The 24,575-nt window shown below is 29.8% G+C and overlaps 1 protein-coding gene across 2 annotated transcripts in view; it reads left to right on the top strand.

The window, feature by feature from the left end:
• LOC142334182 (oxysterol-binding protein-related protein 6-like) overlaps window positions 1–24,575 on the top strand; it is a 149,489-nt gene that overhangs the window by 33,337 nt on the left and 91,577 nt on the right. For both annotated transcript variants that reach the window (XM_075381993.1, XM_075381992.1), the window contains exons 3-5: window positions 15,153–15,295; window positions 19,735–19,902; window positions 22,848–23,049. In XM_075381993.1, coding sequence (XP_075238108.1) covers window positions 15,153–15,295; window positions 19,735–19,902; window positions 22,848–23,049 — 513 coding nt within the window. The remainder of the gene's footprint in view (window positions 1–15,152; window positions 15,296–19,734; window positions 19,903–22,847; window positions 23,050–24,575) is intronic.

Below are 24,575 nucleotides of genomic sequence, written 5' to 3'. Positions count from 1 at the left end.
AATTTACAAGAATGTGATAAAAACATTTTATTAATGACAGAAAAAGTTCATGCTTTCATTAAAAAGCTTAATATCTGGATTATTCACCTCCAAACCAAAAATTTTGATATATTTCTACTCACTCCTGATTACATAGAGAAAAAATCACAAAAAAAATGCTTTTGTGTGAGCTAAAAATTCAGTTGGCAGTGTATTTACTGAAAGATAAAATTGATTTTTGAAGAGATTGGTATTGAATGCATTTAGTGAAAAAGTTGTTGCAGCTGCTAAGTTACGAGTTGAGATTCACGACCAGCCCACCAAAAAGTATGTTATTAAAATATTATAACTACAATTCACATCTTAATATTTAGATATGTTTTGGCTTGGTCGTCAAAGTGAATATGGAAATTTAGTAACAGAAGCATTGAAAATATTAATCCATTTAGCCTTGTCTTACCTCTGTGAAAAGGATTTTCATCAATGGTTTCCCCAGCTTTAGTGTGTTTCTAACATAGATCCATGTATGGAGAAACTTTTACGATAACCTTTAACTATAGTTAATATTATAAGTTATTTAACTGTAGTTAAATTATAGTTATAGTTTATTAACTGTACTCGTGGTTAACTATAGTTGTGATTCATTTTTAACTATTAATTATAGTTAAGTAACTGAAGTTATTTAAAGGGAGCTCACGTACCATGTATCTCGTCCATGTTAAATTTGGCAAAGTGAGGTACAGTTTTTGAAAAAAATCCATTGCAGCTGGAAAGGTGAAATTTTTACACAAAATATAAAGCAGGTAGTCATGTTCTGAGTTTTTTTTTTACTGAAAACTCTCTTAATAGGTTTTGTGCAAAATTATTTTTGAGAATTGTTTTGTAACTTTTTTTATCAATTTTTGTGAATATTATTTTTTTGTAATTTTTCTGCTGCATTTAAAATGCTATAAAAAAACTGTAAATACGACTAGATGCCTTACATGCTGTGCAAAAATTTCACCTTCCTAGCTGTAGTAGTTTTTGAGAAAAGTGTACTTCTGTTTTTAAAAAATGCAGTTTAGGTAAATATTAAAAATAAAGAAATAGTGACATAACTCATATTCTTAGTGCATTCCTGTTCCGTATTTAGCATCTTCTGGGTCATATTCTTCTGTTCTCAGCCTTCTCTTTTTCACTTTTCCACTTCTTTTTCTGCTTTCCTTACCATTTGTGTATCAAACTGTTCAAAACCTTGCAAGTGTATTTCTTTCAACTGTCAGTCCCAGTTTTTCTATCACCCTTCCGGCATTTCCGTCGTTGAAAGTTTACAGTGCCATAAATACCTAATTCTAGTGTATTTTAGCCAACAAATATATTGATTTTGGCATCCTCGACCTTGTAACAGAATTAAAACATTCATTACGGTTTTTTGTCTTCCCATGTACACACTTACTTAAAAGATCGTCTTGTGATAGTTTTCTTATAATTTGCTTTATTGCATCAATGACAGCTGCAGGTATTAGATTGTTGTGATTGCAAGGAACTCCAGTGGCCAAATCTTCATTATACTTGCACCACAAATTTTCACCTTGCAGGCACAGAAAGTGTTGTGGTTCATTTTAGTTTGATTTTTTATGCAAGTATACTGGATAGATGTCTTTCCACATATTGTGCACATTATCTACATTTATGTGAATGGCCGAACCATAATATTTTTCTAAGCTGTATATAGCTTTATCTTGAAACCTACTTTATCTTCTACCTATTTGATAGAATTTTTCCTTTTAATTCTTGTCATAGATTACAAAGGCAAGTACCCATGTACTTTGCAATATGTGCTGTCATGCTAGCTTTTTTATTTTTTGTGTCCATAAGGAAGCCATCTTGGTAACTCTTTTGAATCCCGTGCTCTCACTATCTCCTAAATATTTAGTGTAGCGAACATCATGGAGCTGTTATGAACAAGCAAAGATTGCCAAAGTACCTTTAGCACTGCTTAGAAGTAAATTAGTAAATTGTTGAAATCTTGTAAGCAGAGAAGGCAAATTCATTATTGAGCTGAACATTTCCACAAAAGCTCCTCTTATATCTCTATAGCTCTCATAGAATACATCAGTCTAATATTTTCATACCCTTTAATTGTTTTTTACTAATGCAAGTAGAAATGAATTTATTACAGAAATTGCAAGAAACTGTGATTTTTGTTGAGATGCCCAGTCATTGATCAGCGTTCTCAAAACATTCTAGACTGTGATTACTGTTTCAAAAAATCTTACTAAGTTCAACAAATTTTGTAAAACACTTCTGTCTATAATAATATTACTATCTTTTAGTTGTTCATATAATAATATTGGTGTCTTTTAGTTGTAAACTGAAAAATGGGGTGGTAGTTTGATTTTAGTGTAAAAAGAACTGTAACGATATCTTAGTACCATACAAACATAAATTAAAAAAAAAATTAGAGCAAAATAAATATTTTTTAATCAATTATTAATATCACGTGAAAGAGCCTCCTTAAAAGTATTTTTTTTTGTCTTCAGTCATTTGACTGGTTTGATACAACTCTCTCAAGATTCCCTATCTAGTGCCAGTCGTTTCATTTTGGTATACCCCCCTTACATCCTACATCCCTAATAATTTGTTTTACATATACCAAACATTGCCTGCCTGCACAATTTTTCCCATCCACCTGTCCTTCCAGTATCAAAGCTAATATTCCAGAATGCCTTAATATGTGGCCTATAAGTCTGTCTCTTCTTTTAACTATACATTTCCAAATCCTTCTTTTTTCATCAATTTGCCGCACCACCTTCATTTGTCACTTTATCCATCTATCTGATTTTTAACATTCAGATATTCCATTTTAATTCAAAAAATTTTCAAAAATTTTACTGCATCACTGTTTTTGATTTTGATGATATTTGGTATATGAAAACCTTGTAGGGACCAAAAATGTCCATTTTTCACACTGTGACAGCATACTATGGTTGAAAGGACAATTTTATTATCAAATTTAATTTTTAGAGCAGATAACATGAGTTACATTTTGGTAGGTGACACACACATAAACTGAGTGAGTACCTAACCCACCAGCCAGACCGCAAAATTTAGGTCTTAATTTGCAAATCTTGAAAAACCAATTTTTAAACTATGTTATTCTTTGAAGGCTATGTACAGTTCTTTTAAGTTACAAAAGATAAGCCTTTTTTGAATATTAATTTTCTTCCTGTCACCTTGTCTTAAGAGACACACTTCTTCTTGCCTGGGATCATTCGGCTGTGCTCATCATTCTGGTAAAAATCTTGGAATTATTAATAACATTTTCATCAATTATGTGACTGGGTTTCTTTTTGCTGATTTCTGGCAAAATTCCACTTTTTTAGCTGTTTAGGTTTTAACTCTTAGATACTAGTAGAACTTATAAAAAAATTGGACTGTTATTAAGTATCCTTCATTAAAAAAAAAATAATGACTGCAAATCGTACGATTTTGAAAATGTCTCATTTTTGGGGCCCAAAAACCACTTTGGGCCAGGTGGTAAAAATTTGAAATGTTTACAGCAGTAAGTACTTTTTATGTACTTTAAAACCTAAGATTACTGCAAGAAAGCTGGGATGATTTTGATTCTGAAATTATCTTCAAACAGTAGGTTTCTGCTGACCGCTGTGAACTAACTACTCAAATTCTTACATTTCAAGAGTACGAACTTAATGAAAATTTAAATAATCTAAAAAGGCATCATTTTGTTGCAAAGAAACACGCTAATTTCCTCAACATTAAAAAGGAAAACTTGTTGGAGGGTGAATTATTGTAATGGAAGACCTCTCTCAAAATTTTCCTTTTGTGATGCAGGATGAAGTCCAATCATATCACTAGTCAAAAACTTATCCCACAGTACATCCATTCGTCAAATATTTTAAAAAAGAAGGAAAATTACAAAGCCAACCTACTGTGTGATTAGTGAGTACTTGAAGCACAATACTAAGCAAGTCACAAATAGAGTAAAAACACTGTTACCACAAGTTAAACAATTTTTAATTTTTCTGATGGCTCGTCAGCCCAGTATAAAAACAAAAAAAAATTTTTTAAGTTTGTGCTACTATCAAGAAGATTTTGAAATCGCAGCTGAATGGCATTTTTTTTTTTGCATTGTACCATAGAAAAGGACTGTGAAGGTATTGGAACTGTTAAAAAGGACTGTGTCTGAAGCAAGCCTTCAAAGGACAGTCAACAATCGAATTCTTTCACCATCTGAAATGTACAATTATTGAAAAGGCAATATTAAAAATATAACATTTATTTTCTGCTGTAATAAAGATGTTCAAGAGAGTGAAGAATACCTCGGTTCTCATTATCAGGTAATCACAACAGTCCCAGAAACAACAGCCTTTCACAGTTATGTCCCTACAAGTCCGAAATGTATTCTGAAAGTCCAGGTGACCCCCTGAATCAGAAACATTTACGTTAGTATCGGTAGGAAGGACATAAGGACATATTTTCTCATTGCTTTATAGATTTAACAAAGCCAAAATGTAAAAATTATGTCTGCTGCTATATGATGCTAGTGGTGGTTAAGTGAAGTCATTGAAATCAAAGTACATGAAAAATGAAGTGGAATATCGAATACACTTTTCCCATCCACAGGGTCCTGTACTTCATTCAAGAAATCATTGAGGGTTAATCTCAAGCATGGGTTCAACTGGAAAATATTTTAAAGATTCTCACATCTTCAGAGCTTTTTCTATCAATTACTGGAAGAGGTCACAACATTACGCCAAAGAAGAATGAGGTCTTACTGGTTCTACTTGTCAACCCATTTGAGTAACAAAATAAATTTTATTTGGTTTTAAAGTACATAAAAAGTACTTACTGCTGTAAACATTTCAGATTTTTGTCACCTGTCTCACATGTGGTTTTTGGGCTGCAAAAATGAGACATTTTCAAAATCTTATGATTTGCGGCCATTTTTTTTTTGTAATGAAGGACACTCGGTAGGAGTCCAATTTTATTTATAAGTACTAGTACCCAAGAGTTAAAAGCTAGAAAACAGGCCTGTTATCCTAAGTCCTTCATTATTTATTTTGGGCCCAAAATTTGAAAAAAAAAAACAATTTGTAAACATAACTTCAGTAACAGTAAACATTACAAGATTTGGTTATGTAACAAAATGAATTTTGAGTACACTAAGATGAAGTTAGTACTGCGATTGTCCAAGTGTTTATTCCATATAAAGTTACACTCCAAACATATACTCTCAAAACTGTTTTCCTGATGTTAAATTAATCTTAAGCAAATTATATTTCTGACTGTATGCTTATTTCGCTTACGTTATTCAGCATTTTATATCACTCCTACTTCGTCCATCTTTTAGTAATTCTACTTCCCAAATAACAAAATTCTTCTACATCTATAATTTTTTGTCTTCCTATTTTTATATTCAATGGTCCATCTACAATATTTCTACTACATTTCATTACTTTCGTTGTGTTCTTGGCTTATTTTGATGCAGTAGTTTTTGTGTAGGACTTCATACATGCCATTCATTGTTTCTTCTAAATCTTTTTTACTCTCGGCTAGAATTGCTATATTATCAGCAAATCGTAGCATATTATCTTTTCACCTTGCACTGTTAATCTGGATCTAAATTGCTCTTTAACATCATTAACTGCTAGTTCTATGTAAAAAGTAATGGGGATAGGGAACATTCTTGTTGAACTCCCTTTTTTATTACGGCTTCTTTCTTATGTTCTTTCATTATTACTGTTGCAGTCTAGTTCCTGTAAATGTTAGCAATTGTTCTTCTGTCTCTATACTTGAACCCTAAACTTTTTAAAATGCTAAACATTTTATCCCAGTCTACATTATCAAATACCCTTTCTAAGTCTATAAATGGCATGTATGTTGGTTTGTTTTTTTTTAATCTTCCTTCTACTATTAATCTGAGCGCTAAAATTGCTTCCCTTGTCCCTATACTTTTTCTGAAATCAAATTGGTCTTCTACCACTTCTTCCACTCTCCTCTCAATTCTTCTGTACACAATTCTAGTTACGTATAGAACTAATTGTTCTGTATTCTTCCCATTTATCTGTTCCTGCTTTCATTGGTATTATGACAATATCACTCTTTTTGAAGTCTGATAGAACCCCCTTTTCATAAATATTTCACACCAGTTTGTATAATTTATCTATGGCTTTCTCACCTGCACTGCGCAGTAATTCTGATATCCGATCTATCCCAGGAGCCTTTCTGCTGTTCAAATGTTATAATGCTCTATTAAATTCAGATCTCAGTATATCTTCTTTGACTTCCTCTTCTTCCTTTATAACACCAGTTTGTAATTCATTTCCTGCGTGTAACTCTTCATTGTATTCCACCCACCTCTCGAACTTTTCTTTTGTATATAAATCGGTGTACTATCTTTATTTAACACATTAGATTTTAATTTCTGTGCCACTAAATACTCTATAACTTTCCTGTATGCTCTGTTTGTTTTACCAATGATCATTTCTCTTTCCACTTCTGAACACTTTTCTTTAATCCATTCTTCTTTTGTTTGCTAATTTGCACTTCTTGTTTATAGTATTTCTTAATTTTGGATAGTTCCTTTTACCTTCAACACTGGCATTCTTATACTTTCTACGTTCATCCATCAGGTGCAATACATCCACTGATATCCAAAGTTTTCTACCATTTCTCTTTGTTTCGCCCAAGTTTGCTTCTGCTGATTTAAAAATTTCCTTTTTAACATTCTCCCATTCTTCTATATTTTCTACCTTATTGGTTTTTCTCAGACCTCTTTTGATGTCCTTCTCAAAAATCTTCTTTACCTCCTTTTCCTCAAGCTTCTCTAAATTCCACCAATTCATCTGACATCTTTTATTCAGGTTTTTAAACCCTAACTACATTTCGTTATCACTAAATTATGGTCGCTATCAATATTTGCCCCTGGATATACTTTGTAGTCGACAAGTTGATTTCTTAATCTTTGTTTAACCATGATATCTACCTGATATAACTGGGTGTTGGCAATTACTAAAATTATACTTTGTGTAAAAGTTGGTCCCTTATTTCATTTCTTTTGCCCAACCTGTATTCACCCACAATATTTACTTCCTTGCCTTTTCTGATTCTTGCATTCCAATCTCCAATGATTATTAAATTTTCATCCTCTTATGTGTTTTAATTGCTTTATTAATTTCTTTGTATACACATTCTACTGCATCATATCATCATCATGGGCACTTGTGTAGGCATACAGATGTTAACAATCATTGGTTTAGGTTTTGATTTTATCCTTTCTATAATGATTCTATCACCAAACTTTTTGAAGTACTTTACTCTCTTCCCTATCTTCTTGTTCATTATGAAACCTACTCCTGCCTGCCCTTTATTTGATGCTGAATTAATTATTATAAAATCAGCTGACCAAAAGTTGAATCAACTGACCGAACCTTGCTAATTGCTACTACATCTACACATTTAACCTATCCATTTCCCTCCAAATTTTTCTAACTTCCCAACATTTTTATACTTCTAACATTCCACGATCCGGCTCGTAGAATGTTATTTTGTAATTTTCTGGTGACCCCTTCCTTGGAAGTCTCCACCCAGAGATCTGAACGAGGGATTAGTTTACCTCCAAAATATTTTACCAAGGAAGGTGCCTTCATCTTTGTTAAATGAAACTACAGAGAACTATATTTTCTTGGGGAAAAAAACAGCTGTAGTTTTCCATTGCTTTCAGCTGCACAGTACTCAGAAGATTGAGGGATGTTGATAAGGTCATTTAACAACTACTGAAAGAGTTGTTAAGGCCTTATAACAAGGCGTTGTTAAGGCTGTCTGCCTTCTTTCAGAAATCATTCCTAGTCTGGCTCTCAACAGATACCACTCTTGATATGGTTGCACCTTTGGCCCAGCTACTGTGTATCATTGAGCACTCAAGCCCCCTCACCATCGGCAAGGTCTCATTATTCATAGAGGGAGTTCAAAGTATTAAAAAACATCAAAAAACCAAAATTGATTTTTGAAGAATTTCATGTTAAGAGCTTTAACTTAAGCTTCATGAGTTGGTATCTTTAACTTAAGTTAAAGATTTTTCAAACAAGAAATTACAGTGTGTCCATAAATGATGTAAAGAAATTATGTATATATATATTTAATATTAATTTAGTAAAATCAATTTTTACTTTATTGTTATCCATATCTTCCTCTGTACTAATTATATTAAAGACTAAAAGTAAAACTCAGCAATCCACCACAGTACAGAATCTAATAATGTTTCTTATCTTATTATTACTTCTTCATTTCTACATCAACAGTGCTTTTTATTCAGCAGCTTTCAGTAATTTTTTTGTGGTTATGTCACTGATAATGAGAAGGTTATGTTATTGGTAACAACCTAATTTCATGAAATCTGATGTCGAATAACAGTAACATAAAATGTGAACATTTTCCTAATGCTTGAAAAGTTCACTATAAACAATGATTTTTTGCATGCAGTGAAATATTGCCAAATTTTAATGATTCTGTGTGATGAACTTAGCAGACAATTCAGAGAATACTTTACAAAGGAGTTTGCTCTTTTATCTGAATGTGTACTATTGGAAACATTAATTATAAACACAAAAATTCATTGTGAGTGGAAATGAATGTACTAAAAAAAATGTACTTGAAAATGTATACAAATAATTTTCTCCATTTCTTTGTTTATATTAAAAATTATGAAAATTTGAGGGCTATGTATGAAAAATCTTAAAACTGTTCTAATTTATTAAAATTATACTTCTCTGATCAATCATTTTGCAGAAGGCAATCATTATGCTTATGTTTAATAGGGTCAATCTGCATTTCTAGTTTTTATTTAACTTGTCCTTATGAGGTAGAGTTATCCTAGTGTCATCAGCAAACATTTACATCATCAACATTTACAGCCAAGCATTAGGTAATGTCCCAAAAGAACTTAATAGGATGTAGAACTCTGAAATACTTCTTGATAGATATCCCTAAAACCATTGAGCTAAATTTTGAATTTCAGATTTCTTTGAAAAGGTAAGCAAAACAAAAATCTTGCTTACCTCCAATCTTATAAATAGGAGTGACAACACTACAATTCTATGTGGAAATTCACAATCAGCAAAAGACATATTAATTAATTGTGTTGATTGGTCAGTAATATAATCAGATTCATATTTTAAAATATTTGATTAAATTTTGGAAAGCTTTAAACTTATAAAAATATATTTAAAATCCTGCAAAGAAATAATCACTGATATAGGTAGACTGTAGTTGTTTTTAGATAATTAATTTTAGCAGTCTACATTTATATTTAAATTTAAATTATTGCAAGTATTACCAAAGGAAATTCAATGATATTAAGTATCAGAAATATCCCTGTAAATCTGGTTATTGTAAAACATCTTTAATTGCAGTAAATTCTTTTATATTTTTTATGATTTTATTATTCAATAAAATCTTTGCTTCATGGACATTTTTAAAAAAAGTTAAAGTTACTAATGTACCTGGTAAAAATTAATATCTATAGAATGTAAATCTATGTAACAACTGCTTCTATCTATAAAATATCTTTAAGCTATTATTATAACAGCCCTTTTTCTTATTTTTATAGTGCGACTTAAATGTCATTGAAACAGATATCTAAACAGTAATTTTTTTTTTAATTTCAAAAAATATGTAATCCTGTTTTTAATATCAGCTCTTGTTTAGAAGAATAAGATTCTAGAACTCTTGATTAGCTTTTCTCTTCATTAACTCTCTCTCTTAAATCTCCTCGCTTGATGCTTTTTCCATCCAACTTATCTTCATCATCCTTCTGCAACACCATACTTCAAAAGGCAAAAGTCTCCTCTTTTCCTCTTCCCCAATTGTCCATGACTCATTACCATACAATGCAATACACCACATAGATGTTCTCAGTTGTTTTCTCAAATCAAGGCTTATATTATTTGCTGTAAAAAGATTTTTGATTTTGTTATAGGCATTATTTTCCTGGTGTATTCTATTCACTATTTCTTTGTTGCTTCTTCTATCACCTGTTATTTTACTTACCAAATATGTAAACTCTTCCACTTCCTGAATAGTCTCATCTCTGAGTTTTATTCTTGTTCTAGTCATCCTTTTTTTAGTGCATACCAGTATTTTGGTTTTATGGCCATACACATGTGAAATTTTTCTTTCAGTACCCTATCCGTAACAGTTAACATGTTAATTCTTCCTCCATGAATATTTACACCTACACTCACTTCTCTAATTCTATTAGAGTATATAAGTAGATCAAATATAGATGACAATATACAGCCCTGTTTATACCCCTTTTTAATATTTGCTTCATTTTTGTTTCTACAGAAAGTTATTCCCATTATGACAAAATTGTAGCATCATGACAAATCAATTCACCAGTTTGGTTTGAGAGGTTTGTTTCTAAAACAAAAGGATTAATTTGGTAAGAGTTTAAAAACTTTTCATCATTAAATCCATTCAAAAATTGTTATTTGTAATTTGCATTGGTACATTGATGTTACAATGAAATCAGTAGTATCTTGTCATATCTAATAGTTGTCGGCAGGTCTACATTGAAGTCACTAGTAATCACAGTTCTGTTTATCAAAATTAAAAAGCTAGTAAGGAAAGCATTAAACATATGAAACGGCTCCTAGTTTGTTAGGGTGTCTGTAAATATGTACAACAATAACTGGTTATTTATTATAGATCTTTTGAATGCTGTATTAAACTCGGCTAAGGAATCTAGAACAAGTCTGCCTGAACTGAAAAGCCATTATAAGAGAGAATATATCTACACCACCATTAGAAAATACATCTTTAGTATAACCAATTATTATATTTAAAATAATCTCATTATTTATGAGATTACATTATCCATTAATGTATTAAGCCTTGCAGTGGAAACAAATCTAAGGATCAATTTTAAGATCATACAAAATACCTTTGATATTACAATTTGAAAAAGTAAAGTTAAGTAAGAAAAATCTGTGGCTTGCTGTTACATTCAATAATTTGATATATTTTTTTTTACAATTCTTCACTTGTTTTCATGCCTTAAAGAATAATTTTTTCTTCCACTATTTCTATTATCAGTATTTGCTTTCCTTTGATGTATAATGCTAATTGTTTTCTTTAGTAACTAATATTTAACTTCATGTTTAAAAATGCAATTCATGCTTACTATATTTGTTTTATTGTGTTTTATCGAATTTGATTGGTACTTTTTTGTTTATTAAGTTTTTTCCATATTTTTAATATTATTTAAATTTAAATGGGAAAAATATTATTTATATTATTTTATGCAGTTTATAAATATTAATCAAAATGTTTAGTTAGCATCTATCTTAATTAACTTTGTCTTGAGCTGCTGATTTAAGAAAGAGTACACGTACACTAAAAGTCAGACTCTTCAACGCTGATTTTAGTCCGTACTCCAGTATTCATATTGTAAACATGACTGTCTGCTACAACCAATATTTTTTTTTCTATGTGTACTGTTTTTACCTTTATTTGAAATTAAAATTATTCAGTTTTAAATAGTTACCAGTCTGTTTACATTCAAGATTATCATGAAAGAGATTTTAATGGAACTTTCACAAATTGAAATATTCTTGGGAATCCTGCTTCGTTCTTGATGAAAAAGTGTTTTTATCATTTATTAATTCTTATCACAGTAAAAAATATCTACAGAAAAATTAAAGCCTCATCAAATTTTCAGCAAATTTAGCAGTATAAAATGTAAATTTCATAAATGATGTGACTTAACAAGCAGAGTATAAAAAGAAAATAAAAAAAATAATATTTTGAAGAAAATCTGTTTTTATCATAATTTTTACCATAAAATTCCATACTGGTTACAGAGAGAAACAAATTCCAGAAGGAACTTCGGGTAATTCAGCTAGTTAGTTTTTATTAAATTTTCATAGACTAGGCTCATCTTGAACATATATTTATTTTGCCTTGTTATTAGTTTAGCAGAAATTGTGTAAATTTTTTTTTTCATTTGTAGAACTATGGTAAAAAGGATATATTTTTTTTTGTTTAATGAAGAAGTGTTTGTTTATTTTAATTAAAGAAATGCTGTTTCGGAGATTAGTGTATTCTTTCTTAATACTAAAAATTAAGTTTTGTGAATAGAATTTGTTTATTGCTTATGTTCTTGTGTGAGAAATCTGCATTTATATTTTATATCTTATGCAATCTAAACATAATATATTGCTGTTGTAATAAAATAAATAATATCTTAAAGAAACTATTTTTAATTCCATTAGTTGTATAACATTTTTGCTGCTGTTTAAGTACTGTAATATAGATTTAGTTAAATGAATAATGGTTGAAATAATTTTAGGCTATAAAATACTTTTTTGTAATATTCTGCTGTTGCTATTTGTTTTTTATTTTGTTTAATAATGATTTATAATGTTAGCAGCATTTTTAATTTAGCTTGTTCATATTTTTTTATTTGTTTTATTATTATTGATATTATAATGTATAAAAGATAAATAGGTATTTTTCGTTTTAATCATATTTTTTACGTCATTTAAACATTTTAATCTGTCCTACTTATTACTGTTTATGATGATTAGTTAAAAGAAATTTTTTTTTTCAGTTGATTAATTGTATTTTTTATTGTTTACATATGAAAAAAAAATATTTGGTGTGTTATTATCTAATTGTACTTGTTGAAGTTGTGTATTCTGAAGATTAGATTAAGGATTAACTTTTATGATTTTTCATCTACATATTAACTGTAGAATGAGTCATGGATTTAGATAAAAAACCCTGTTCCATTTTTCAAGAAAATAAGCTTCACCTAAAAAACAAAATGTAAAAATCAGATTGTGTCTGATTCTATTTTTGTTTAATTTTTTTTTTATATAATGATTTTACTGTGGATTAGGAAAAACACATATGTAATTCATAATAGTTTTTTTGTTATCTAGTGAAAATATTAATAAGTTGGTAGTAATGCGATCTCTCATTTTCTATATCTTCTTATATGTTAATTATCATAAAATAATTTTTTTTTTGCTTTTCATTCTATATTAAATGCTTGGAAAAATGCATGCAATAATGTAACACAATTTTTTAATCTCCTTAACCTACAACTGAATTTAAAAGAAAGAAATTTACACATAACATAATAAATTAATAGTAACAATTATTCTGAGAACGTCAAACCTTATTACGCATTGATTATTGATTCCAAAACACATTAAACTTTATTTAATAGGAGAAAGAAATAAGCACACAAATTAACAAATGACACACACTCACTTGGTCATAAAGTTTTCATTTCCTCAGTATTCTTGGCAGTGACATTTCACTGAATGATTGTAAAGCATTATGTAGGAGTATGTGCAATTTTCCCTTAGAAATATGATGCAGAGTTTTATAAATTGTCAAACTTGTTTATTTAAAATATATTAGAAAAAGTCTTTACTGTAGTGGTAGGTTCATTAAAATATTAGTGCTATTTGTTAGTTACATCAAAAGTAAACATTCTAAGGAAATAAACTGTGAAATAAAAACAAAAAAAATTATTGTTTTTTTCAGTGTGTTTTCTTTTAAACTTGCTAAACTGAATGATCAGCTGATCAACATAATATTACGTGATGTACTCTCTTAATTTTATATTTTATTTTTTTATAATTGTTTAAAAACTAAACATTTAAAAAAAACTATTTATTTAAAAATTGTTATAGATATAGACCTTATTTATTTACCTTTAGAAATTTATTCTTTAAATGCATCCTAAGAGTAAATGGAAAAAAATATTTTACCAACAAAGAGATTGAAATGTTCAAGAAAATTTGAAATAAGATATAGTGCAGTGTTTAATCTCAGGAAAAGTAAAACAATCTTGCAAGTTTTGTTTAATTAGTTTAGATATATTTTTATAAGTTAAACAACCAAGCTAAGTTGAGAAAGACACAATTACCAAGTGCTTTAAATTACACTTATAGAAGATTATTTAATGTCTGCATTTATATTGGGTGTTGGGAAGCTGCAAATACTTACACCCTAATATAGCAGATTAGCATAGTTTAACAACTTGATAATTTGCCACATTCAGTGGAGTAGCATCCTGAATTTAAAGGGTATAAGGTCTAGAATAACTTTCTTGGCAGGATAGGAGTTTCAGTTTTTCATTTGGAAGGTTTAGAATTTGAATTTAGTTTAAACTCTGATACTGTATTTGTAGTAACTTAAATAAATAATAAAACATTTCAAATTCCTGAAGCTGTGCTTAGTAAATTAATTCTTGTAGATTACCAAAGTTAAGATCTGCTGACACTGATGTTTTCATTACATTTGCAATGTCTCAAAACAAGAACCCTGGAATTTGAAGATTGTGAAGTCAGGAAAAATTGCAAATATTGAATCCAAGTTTTATAAATCAACTTGTCTATCGCCATAGTTAAACAATGTGGAGAGCCTTTTCCAGTCATACTGTTTGTATTTACATATTATTGACTAGCCATCAATTCTACTTCTATATTGAAAATTGCAAGTGCTATATCTATCTATATCACATGCAATGTTAACATGCTTAGATTTTAGGCAGATTGTGAAGTACTTCAATTTCTAGAAGACTGCCACTCCCTTTCTTTGTTGATTATTTTCATCTTTCTTCATCTTTTTTCTTATCCAGAATTCTTGGATAGGTAGTTGATAATTGAGTCAGCTACTATATTTGTTTTTCTTACGGTGTAGGATAGTGACTACTTTGGGGCTGTTCAGTGATTCAGGTTTTGATTTCCTAGGTGAAAGTGTCAGAAGGGTTCCAATTAGTGGCTTAAAAATTTATTTAGCTTATCTTTTTTTACTTTTTACTCTTTATCTTTTTTTATATTTTACTCTTTACCTTTTTTTACTTTCCTTACTATCTTATTTTATGTATCTTAAAGAGCATGTCAGACTGATTATTTAGAAAGAGGGAGTGAAATAAAAGTTCTGATGAGATAGATGGTGAAGTTATTAATTTAAGAAACAAAAAGCTCAGAACTTTGTTTAGGACGACTAATGTCGTGTATGATAAATAATACTACTAAAATCGTAGGTTGTTGATATCCAAGAACTGTTGTTTCATTGTTATTTTAAAAATGTTTAAAAAAATATGTCTTAATTTTTTTTTTATGACCTAGTTTATCTGTTGTTTTTTCCAGTTAATAAACGGGTAAACAGACGTGGATCTGAGTGGGAAATCCTGGAAGGCCTTAGAGATGGTCAAAGGTTTGAAAAGAAACCAGAGGTTCTGACTGGGTACTTACATAAAAAAAGAAAATGGCCATTAAAAGGATGGCATAAGGTATTTTTTAATCTTATTTTAACTTCTATTTAATTATATTTAAATTTTACAACACTAGTAATAATGGTCCTCAGTTAAAAAAATTAAAAGTAGTCAGATATAAAATCACAAATTATTCAACAAGGAAATTTTAGTGATTCACCTGATTTTAATAAATCTCTTCTGTACTTATCAACCACATATACATCAAATGAAAGAGGTTATTGAGTTTTGCTGGGTTACCATTTGATGTTTCCGCTAATTCTGATATTCACAATTTTTCTGAGAAAGTGATGTCTGGAAGCAGTCCAAGCTCTTTGTGTGTAGCAGGTTTTTTTTAATTGTGATTAATGGTGAATTTTATACGGAGTTAATTCATTGGGGTATTCAGAGGGCATGCATCATTGCTGCAAGCAGCTTCATAAGATAAGAGAAATCTAAAACAGTTTTCAGTGTAGCTCTATAAGTCAGCTTGCTGAGCTAGTCAGTATTGAGAATCCGTAGATTATGTGTTTGTTGTTTGAGGCATTATTAGGTAATGAAACCATATAAGTTTCAAGCTGTTTCAAGCTACAAGACCAATGGAGAAGTTACTAAAACTGGTATTTTATTTTATAATTCATGAAACTGTAGAAGAAATGATTTACTCTTTATACTGTATTTAGTGATGAAACAAGTTTCATTTAAGTGATAAGGTGAAGGTGTCACAGTGATTTTGTATGGGAAAATCTACATGCACCAAACTTGTATAATGACTTCCTTTTTCATGAAAAGACAGCAACCAATCATTTGTATTTGGATAGATATATGATTTGTATTATCAGAATTAAACAAAAATCTTGCTACTAGATGGGTACCCCCTCATTGGCATGTGTATGTTTATTCTTACTTCAGTAAAATGCATCCTTTTATTGGAGTTAGTCACAGCAGATATCATGACTTGGCCTCTTAGGCCTTTACGTATTATGCCATGCGTTTTTCTTCTTTTTGGACATTAAGCTGTGATTGTGCTACCATTGGTTACAGTCTGAATGGTTATTGCTATGTTGTTAGTTTCAGTAGAATTGTTAGAACAAATATGACAGGAATTTGACTTTCATTTTGTTATTCATTTAACTAAAGAAATCAAATAGGTCACTTACAAGTTAAATACAAAAGTTAATAGTCAATCTTTTATTAAATGTTACTGTTTTTAGGACTTCTAATATATAGATATTTGGAATTAGGTAAATCATTTTAAATTACCTTATATTTCTGAATGGATAATAGTTTTTATATGCATAATTTTTTTTTTCATTTTGAATTTCTACAAAAACATAAATTAGAAATAAAGTAATAATAATGATTTGACAAAAAAAAATTGTCGGGAGAGGTTTTGCTCAATCTTTAATGTGAGTGTTCATTTAAATCTCATAAAAATAAAACAGTTTTCATGTTTAGTGGTAATTTTGAGTACCTTTTTTCATTGGTATATCTTTTATTACTACTTGGTCTAATCTTTTACTTCTTTTACTTATAATTATTTAAATAAATCTTATACATTTATTAATTAGACTTTGTTAGATTTAGAATTATTAGGGTTGTTAAAAAGGTTTGTTCTGAAGGGTTGTGCTAGCTTAGAAATGATAGGTGCTACAGACCTGTTACATATTATATAGATTACACATGAATATTTATACTTCAAGTGAAATAATGTTTGATTGTATTTTTATTATGTAACGTCCGCAGTTCCATCATGTTCCTTTTAAAAATGCAAATAGATGAGAATGTCCTCGTTAGTCGCATGAATGTTACTGTGATATTCACTCATTATTCTCCTTATTTGACCACTAAATTAATTTTTGTGAGGCGTGGTTGATATTTTCTAAAGTTTAGAGCACAGAATTTTTAATGTTAAGTTACACACACACAGCATCCAACTAATACATGCAGAGGTCAAATTGAGAATCTACTCTTTTTTTTCAGCTAAAACAAGTAGATTTATTATTTTGTTCGTTGCAAGCGCTTTGGTTCATTTCTGAAAATAATGTTTGAACTTGAATTCAAATAAAAGAACATATGGGTCGAATTAAAAACTTCATGTTGTTTTAAAATCATGTAAAAAAAATCATTAAAAATAGCAAACATAATTTAAACTTCAGTAAACTTTATTTTAAGAATTAGCTAGTAGCTGAAGTAGTAAAAAAATTAAAACTAGGCAAGTGGTAAAAAGTAGGTTAAAACCAAAAATTTTGTTTTTTTTTACTTGATAGGGTGTTGATGATTAGCAAATTTATGTTGACCTGATTTGTTATAGGCTAAGTACAAGGAAAGAAGTAAAAAAAGTGTGTCTTAAGAACAGGAGTTGTAAGGCTGCTTTAGAATAATGTGATTGAGAAATAAATAACAGTAGAAAAAATGCATCAGATATCTCTGATATTCTTAACTGATAACACAGGTTTTATTTTATTTTATTGGGCAGTGTAAATAAACTGGTTGGAGACTTGTGTTTCATTATAAATGAAATTGCTAATTGTTTAATTTCTTTTTGTTTGTTGTCTTATAAAATTAAATAAGTTTTTTGTAAAAAAGAATTCCTGATAATTACTTTTCAAAAATTATTTTTTTATCATGGCCTGACGCTTTTCTTTGTAATACTACATGACTGATCTGTACCTACAATTAGAGAATATATCTGTATGCAGTCATGTACCTGTATGAAGAAACTGTCAGTCTGTTCAGTTGTCATCAGAGTAAGAAAAAAAAATATAGTCTAACTGCATTTATCTTTTAATTAATTTTTAATTTCTTCCCCTTTAAAATTCAATTTTTAAGTGATATTTGTATTTCAAGCCTTATTCAGTTACTGTATTTCACTAGATATTATGAAATTTTACTGTATTTTAAGCTATTTCAGTTAACTGTACATGATATAGGGTGATTTGAAAAGTACTTTGTAGGCTTGTAGAAGTTTGTTTAGAATACTTAAGAATCAGATTAGGTTCATTATGTAGTAGTAAAACATGCCAAGTTTTTCATAAATATAGTTACTTGAGTTTGGTTTGACATTGGTGATATGGCAGACATCCCTTGTGAAGATGATTTCTTGCCAAGCTCAAAGGATATTTACATATGGGTTACCATATTAGTGTAGAGTTCCAATTTAACATTTCTAGAATTTTATTTCATTAGCCAACTTATCTGCATCAGTAGTTCTTTGCACAATGGTTTGTATGTATGGTTTCAAGTTTAAATTTTATGTATAACATGCTAAATACTCGTTTGTGGAATACCTGTTTCATGAGAACAATGTCACATTGATTTGTGAGAGCATACTTAAAGCTTCTCTCTAATCTGTATCACAGCTGTATGAGAGTCATGCAGGTCACTTTTTGATGTGTTTTGTTTAACAGAACATATTTTGGGTGTTGGTACCAGAAACTCTGATGCCAAGCATAAATTATAGATATGTTGGGAGCATACTTATTATACTGGATGCAAAAATTATGTCTTGAAAACCAATCAGTTGATTTTATTTATTTTTGAAGTATTTTATTTTACTGTGAGTTGAGATACAATTAGATTTTGGGAGTCATTTGTTTAACAGGGATATCACAACTGGAAAACGAAACTAAAAATTTTATTACTATCGTCTATTTGTGTTCTTGTTCCAGGATATCTGGATTGGATATAAAACTGTGCATAATTATTAGTGAAGATGAAATTTTGAAGATATGAAATTAGGAAAAAAGTAGGACTAAATTCCCCTAAATCAAATATTTCTATGAAGAATCCACTACTTTTCCTCAAACATTCCTTCAAGATTATCTACTCAGTTTCTGCTTGACTGAATCCATAGATATTTTTTGTGTTACTGTTTTGTTTTAACTCCAGTTCCCTCCTGCTCCCACGCTTTACTCTGTATTTTTGCTTTTCATACATTATAGGTACTCAAACCATCTTAACCATGTTTAGTCTACTATTAACAAACTAAAACAAATTTTTAACAAACAGTCATCTTCTCTCTTATTTCTTGATTTACATTCTACCCTTGCTGGTTTCCTAATTTCCCATCTCTGAAAGTTCATCTTTACTTGTATTTCTGCACTGTTTTATAATTACACTTTGTACATCATCCTAAATGGAAAAATGAAGTTGTGTTAATTTTACTTATTATGTTTTTGGCACGTGTGGAACTATATTAATTTAACGTGGGATTTGGACAAAGGAAAAATGACACGGACACTGGCAAGTAAAATGTTTTTTTTCTGAACAAAAAAAACAAAGTTGACAGTTTTCTGCTTTCTTGATCAGGCTGTAATTTTTTTCTATGATTTCTTCTAGAATGTGAATGCTTTATCGTTTAAAGTTTTGTTGTATTAATAATTTATGTTATATTTGCACAATCTTTACTTTAGTGTTGGTTATTTATTTTTATATGATGAATGGTCAGTCCATTTAATAAATATTTTTCCTTGCAGAGGTATTTCTTAGTGGATAAAGGTATCCTTGTTTATGGAAAGAGTCCAGGAGATGTAGCACGTGGTAAAATACATGGTTCTGTTGATATAGGTCTCTCTGTCATTTCAACGAAAACAAAAAGACGAAGGTTAGATATTGATGCAGAAGAATTTATATATCATTTAAAGGTATAGTTTTCTATTTCATTTGTTTTGATTAATTAATTTTATGGATTAAAAAGTATTTGGAATAATTGCAAGTAAATGTTTGTTATTACATCATGTTTTAACGATTAACATCATTAACCTGTCATTGTCTACTGGTAAACAAGTTTGCTTATACATGTAATTAGGATCTTATCAAAATTAGGGTATAATACAGGGTGAGCAACATAAAACCGAACCCATAACAGTAACCGCTGCAAAATCAGTAGGTTATGTTGGAATGAGATTTTATGAATGATATGGATAAATTAAATAAGAAAAACATAAAATGTAATTTAAATGTTGCATTTATTTACCTTATTGTTATAAAATATGCTCAAAATGAGACCACCCTGGGCATCGATGCACTTTTGTGCTTGACTGATTATTTGAGAGTCATCTGACACAACATTGTTGTCAATTGCGTTGATTTCTAGTTGAATGTTCACTTTCAGTTCATCAATATTGTGGGAATTAGATGCATAAACTCTCTCCTCTTAGTAGCCTTGAAGGAAAAAATCGCAAGTAGACAACTCTGGGGGATGTGGAGGCCACCTGCTGTTCATTTGTGAAAGCTGCATGAATGCGATTCAGTGAAATGTTTGATGTGTGATACATTGCTCCGTCTTGTTGGAAGAAGCTATTATTTTTCATTATCAGTTAATTGTACATAGAATTCTTTGAAAATGGCATCTTCTGGACTGGCAGAAATTCTCCTTTCAGCACTGGCCTGTGGAGTGCTAACGGAAGGTTGCCTATTTCGTTTTGCATTTGAAATCAAACCTGTTGTATGCCATTTTTTAACTAAATGGTATATGCTATTCTTTGCTGGGATAAAGACATTCAAAAATTTTTCTTTGAATACTTGATGTGATTCTTCAAAGAATCCAGAACAAATATAGGCCTCAACTATAGCCATCCTTTCCTGAGTCGAATAAGGCATTTTACACAAACACAACTGCACTGTAACAAAACGTATACTGCACTGACATGTAACCACCTGAAAAATGGCAGCAATAATCAGTATTAAGATATACATCCACTAGTCACCCTCTTTGTGTGAGCGTCTTTCATAAATAGTGTTGGGCCATGGTTTCATTAAGGGTTAAGTTTTATGTTGCTCACCTGTATAATTAAATTGAAAATTTTGATTTGAGTTAAGGATCTAATGCAGGTTTACTTGTTTGGCATCAGCAGGTGTCGCGCGCGCGCGCGCGCGCGCGCGTGTGTGTGTGTGACTTTATAGACTAGGCCAAGATATGTTGTAATTTGAATTTAGATGGTTAATTTGGAGATAGATAGGAGCAAATTGCTTTGTTTACACTTACTCAGAAACCTGCTTAATTTACCAACCATAAAATGAATGGGGAGCTATTTCTTATGGTTGGTTACACATGAGCATGACTGAGCATACTTACTAGTGTTATTTTAAAAAAAATTTAATATTCACATTTTTTTTCTTAAACGTACTGGATTATTTTCTGATAAAAAGTGATACAGTAGGAAGTGCTAATAATTGGAAAAACTGCCGTATTTTACATAAATTAACTTACTTACTTATTTATGACTTACTTTATTAATTTACATTTATTTTTATGAAAATTTATTGAACATGATTGTTTGGTAAATCTGTCAGATATCTAATATAATACATTACAGATATCTAATATAATATAGAAACATGAATTATATAACTTATAATTTAGTTATATAACAGCTAAAATGCTGACAAAAGTGGATCTGAACATTAATAATGGGTTCGACGGTAAAGTAACATTTATAATTGAATAATTTACATAATTTGTTATATTTTCTTAAAGAGAACAGTGAGAATAGATTTGAGTTTGTGAAATTATATGCCAGATTCCTGGTAGATATAATATTGCATAGACGGGATATATATTGCTATTAGTTTAAAAATGCCCTACTGAAGATTTTTATTTTCTGTTTTCTTTTTGAAGGTTGTTTTCTTCTCTGAAACATTTATCTATAGAATAATATTGGTAGCCAAGAATGTTTTGTGCTTTTGGAAGGTGTCATGTGACAAGGCAACAAAGCAACATCTCTCATCTTCACTTGATAACATCCTGTTTACTATGTACTATGTATTCATATTTAAATTATTCACTTTAAATTTGAACAGTAGTTTTTTAGCAAGCTTAAAATTGGCTTAATACCTTGCAAGGATTTTACTATTAATTATTATCCATTTGCATTTGTTTAGTTATTCAGTTGAAAGGTTAATATATCATCATCTACTAGAGGAGCTAATATGTGTCATTTGTAAATTACAAAAGCCAAGTTTGAATAAGAAGAAAACATAAATGACAAAGCAAATATTTTATGGGATATCTGAATTCTACCTTAAAATGTCTTGTATTCTTGTTATTTATCTTTTATGAATCATTGTCAATTTTGTTTTGCTGTAATTAGTTATTTTCCTTTGATTTTTATCAGTGATAAATAAGTTTCAGAAATCACTAGAGTATTAATGTTAAACGCATTTTATTGTATTTCATCATTATAAATATTGTTTCTTAACTAAAGTGGATGATATTAATTATTTCAGAACATTAAATATGAGGTTTCCTTCACTTCTGATAACATTCTCATTATTTAATAATGTATATAGTTGTTAAAATGTGCTTACTTATGTTAAAATTCTGTTTTTGTGTTGTAGTACAGTTAATTCCTATTCCTATTTATTTCAGTTTGTGCATAAATAGTTAATTCCTATTAAAAGAAACTTAAATTTACCTATATCTTTTTTTATATCTGAAAAATTTTAAGGTTTCAGGGCCATTTGCACAGGTAGCAAGCCTTAAAAGTATTACGCTTTCTACTGTTATGAATTTTGTTTTTGTTGTCAGAGGTGTACATACTTTTTTGTTATGTATTATTAACATAGATACTTACAATTATTCTTACAGGCAAAGCAGGATGAAGTCTTTCAGCAATGGGTTGAACAATTAAAACAACAAAGATTATATCGTCAACATGTTTTAACTTATGGTACTAGAGACAATAATAGTTTGCTTCGACCGCACTCTCACCATTCTCATGCTGGAGATGAAAATACACCTGTTACAACTGGTGCAAGTGTTTTACCATCTGGTTCTTCAGTGCATCGCAGTAAGTGTGTTTTATTTACTATAGAAAATATTTGTGATAATGTGTACGATGTGTGTGAGTAAAGTAATGAAAGTAGTTCAGAAAAAACTTTTTATTTACAATCCAATTACGCATGCACTCTTATCACCTTTGAAATAGTTCCCTTAGTAAGCCATGCAACACTTCAAACAATTTTCCCACTTTTCATAGCACTGTTGGAATATCCTTCAGATGGTTGGTTACATTTTTTAAAAGTTGGGAACAGAAAAAAGTTGCAGTCAGGTGAATAAGGTGGTTTAGGAACTACATGAATGTTTGTCTTTAACAAAGAATCATTAATTGAAAGTACAGTATGACAAGTTGCATTGTCATGAAGCAGCATCCAGTTGTCTTTGATGACTGGTCTCACACGGGCAGTCCTTTTTTGCAGTCTTTCAAGAATTTCTCGGTAAACATATTAATTTACAGTGTCTTGTAGGCAAAAACTCCTTATGGATAATGCCGTTACTATCGAAGAAACAAATTAGTATGGTTTTGATTTTTGATTTGCTCATCTTTGCTTTTTTGGGACATGGTGAGTTTGAAGTGTAGCATTCCTTGCTTTGGCATTTTGTTTGTGGGTCGTACTCAAATATCCAAGATTCATAACCTGTAATAATATTTTTTAGAAAATCAGGGTCATTTTCAATTTGCACTAGAAGATAATGGCACACTTTCACCCTGTTGTTTTTCTGTTCAACAGTAAGATATTTTGGGACCAATTTTGCACAAACGTTTTTCATGTCCAATTCGTTTGTTAAAATTTGATGGACTGTGGTATGGTTCAAATTCTGTAATAATTCTGACAGATAATCGCGTCAGTCATACCATATCAAGTCTAATTCGCTTAACATTGTCGTCACTTTTTGACGTTAATGGTCTTCCCGAGTGTGGATTGTCCGCAACTGATTACCGGCCATCTGAAAATCCTTTAAACCATTTGAAAACTTGGACTCGTATCAGAGTATCATCTCTATATGCTCTTTTCAATTTTGAAAAAGTTTCAGTAGCATTCTCACTGAGTCATTCTCATTCTCTTTACGTCTCACGTGGCAACAATAGACTGAAAACATCTATACCTAATATAAATCAGCTGTTCATATAACCATGTGTTTACTAGTAACTTTACAGTGTTGCCACTTTGGCTGCCAAAAAAATTAATTAGTCTCATTACTTTATTTACAGACCTCGTATGTTGTATGTTTAGTTGAAGTTCTTTTCTATGTTTTAACAGAGCTGGGTTCACAGACTCTTCTACAAACTAATTTTGTAGAAATTTTTTTATTTTATTTTTTATTTTAATGAATAGTGAATAGATTTTTAAAAATAAAAATCACTATTCACTATTCATTAAAATATGATTGAATGTTATACCATCAAATTAGTAAAATATACAGAAATCAGTTGATTAGTACGGCACTGGACGAGTATGGTAAACAATGTATATCTAGTTAGAAAGTATTGATTTAATTTTTTATAAAATAACGCAGTAATTTACTTAGAAAAAT

This window comes from Lycorma delicatula, chromosome 1, assembly GCF_047948215.1.
Source record: "Lycorma delicatula isolate Av1 chromosome 1, ASM4794821v1, whole genome shotgun sequence".
In the NCBI taxonomy this organism is placed as follows: domain Eukaryota; kingdom Metazoa; phylum Arthropoda; class Insecta; order Hemiptera; family Fulgoridae; genus Lycorma; species Lycorma delicatula.
Note: the sequence above shows the minus strand (reverse complement) of the source record. Positions and strands in the feature narration are given on the sequence as shown.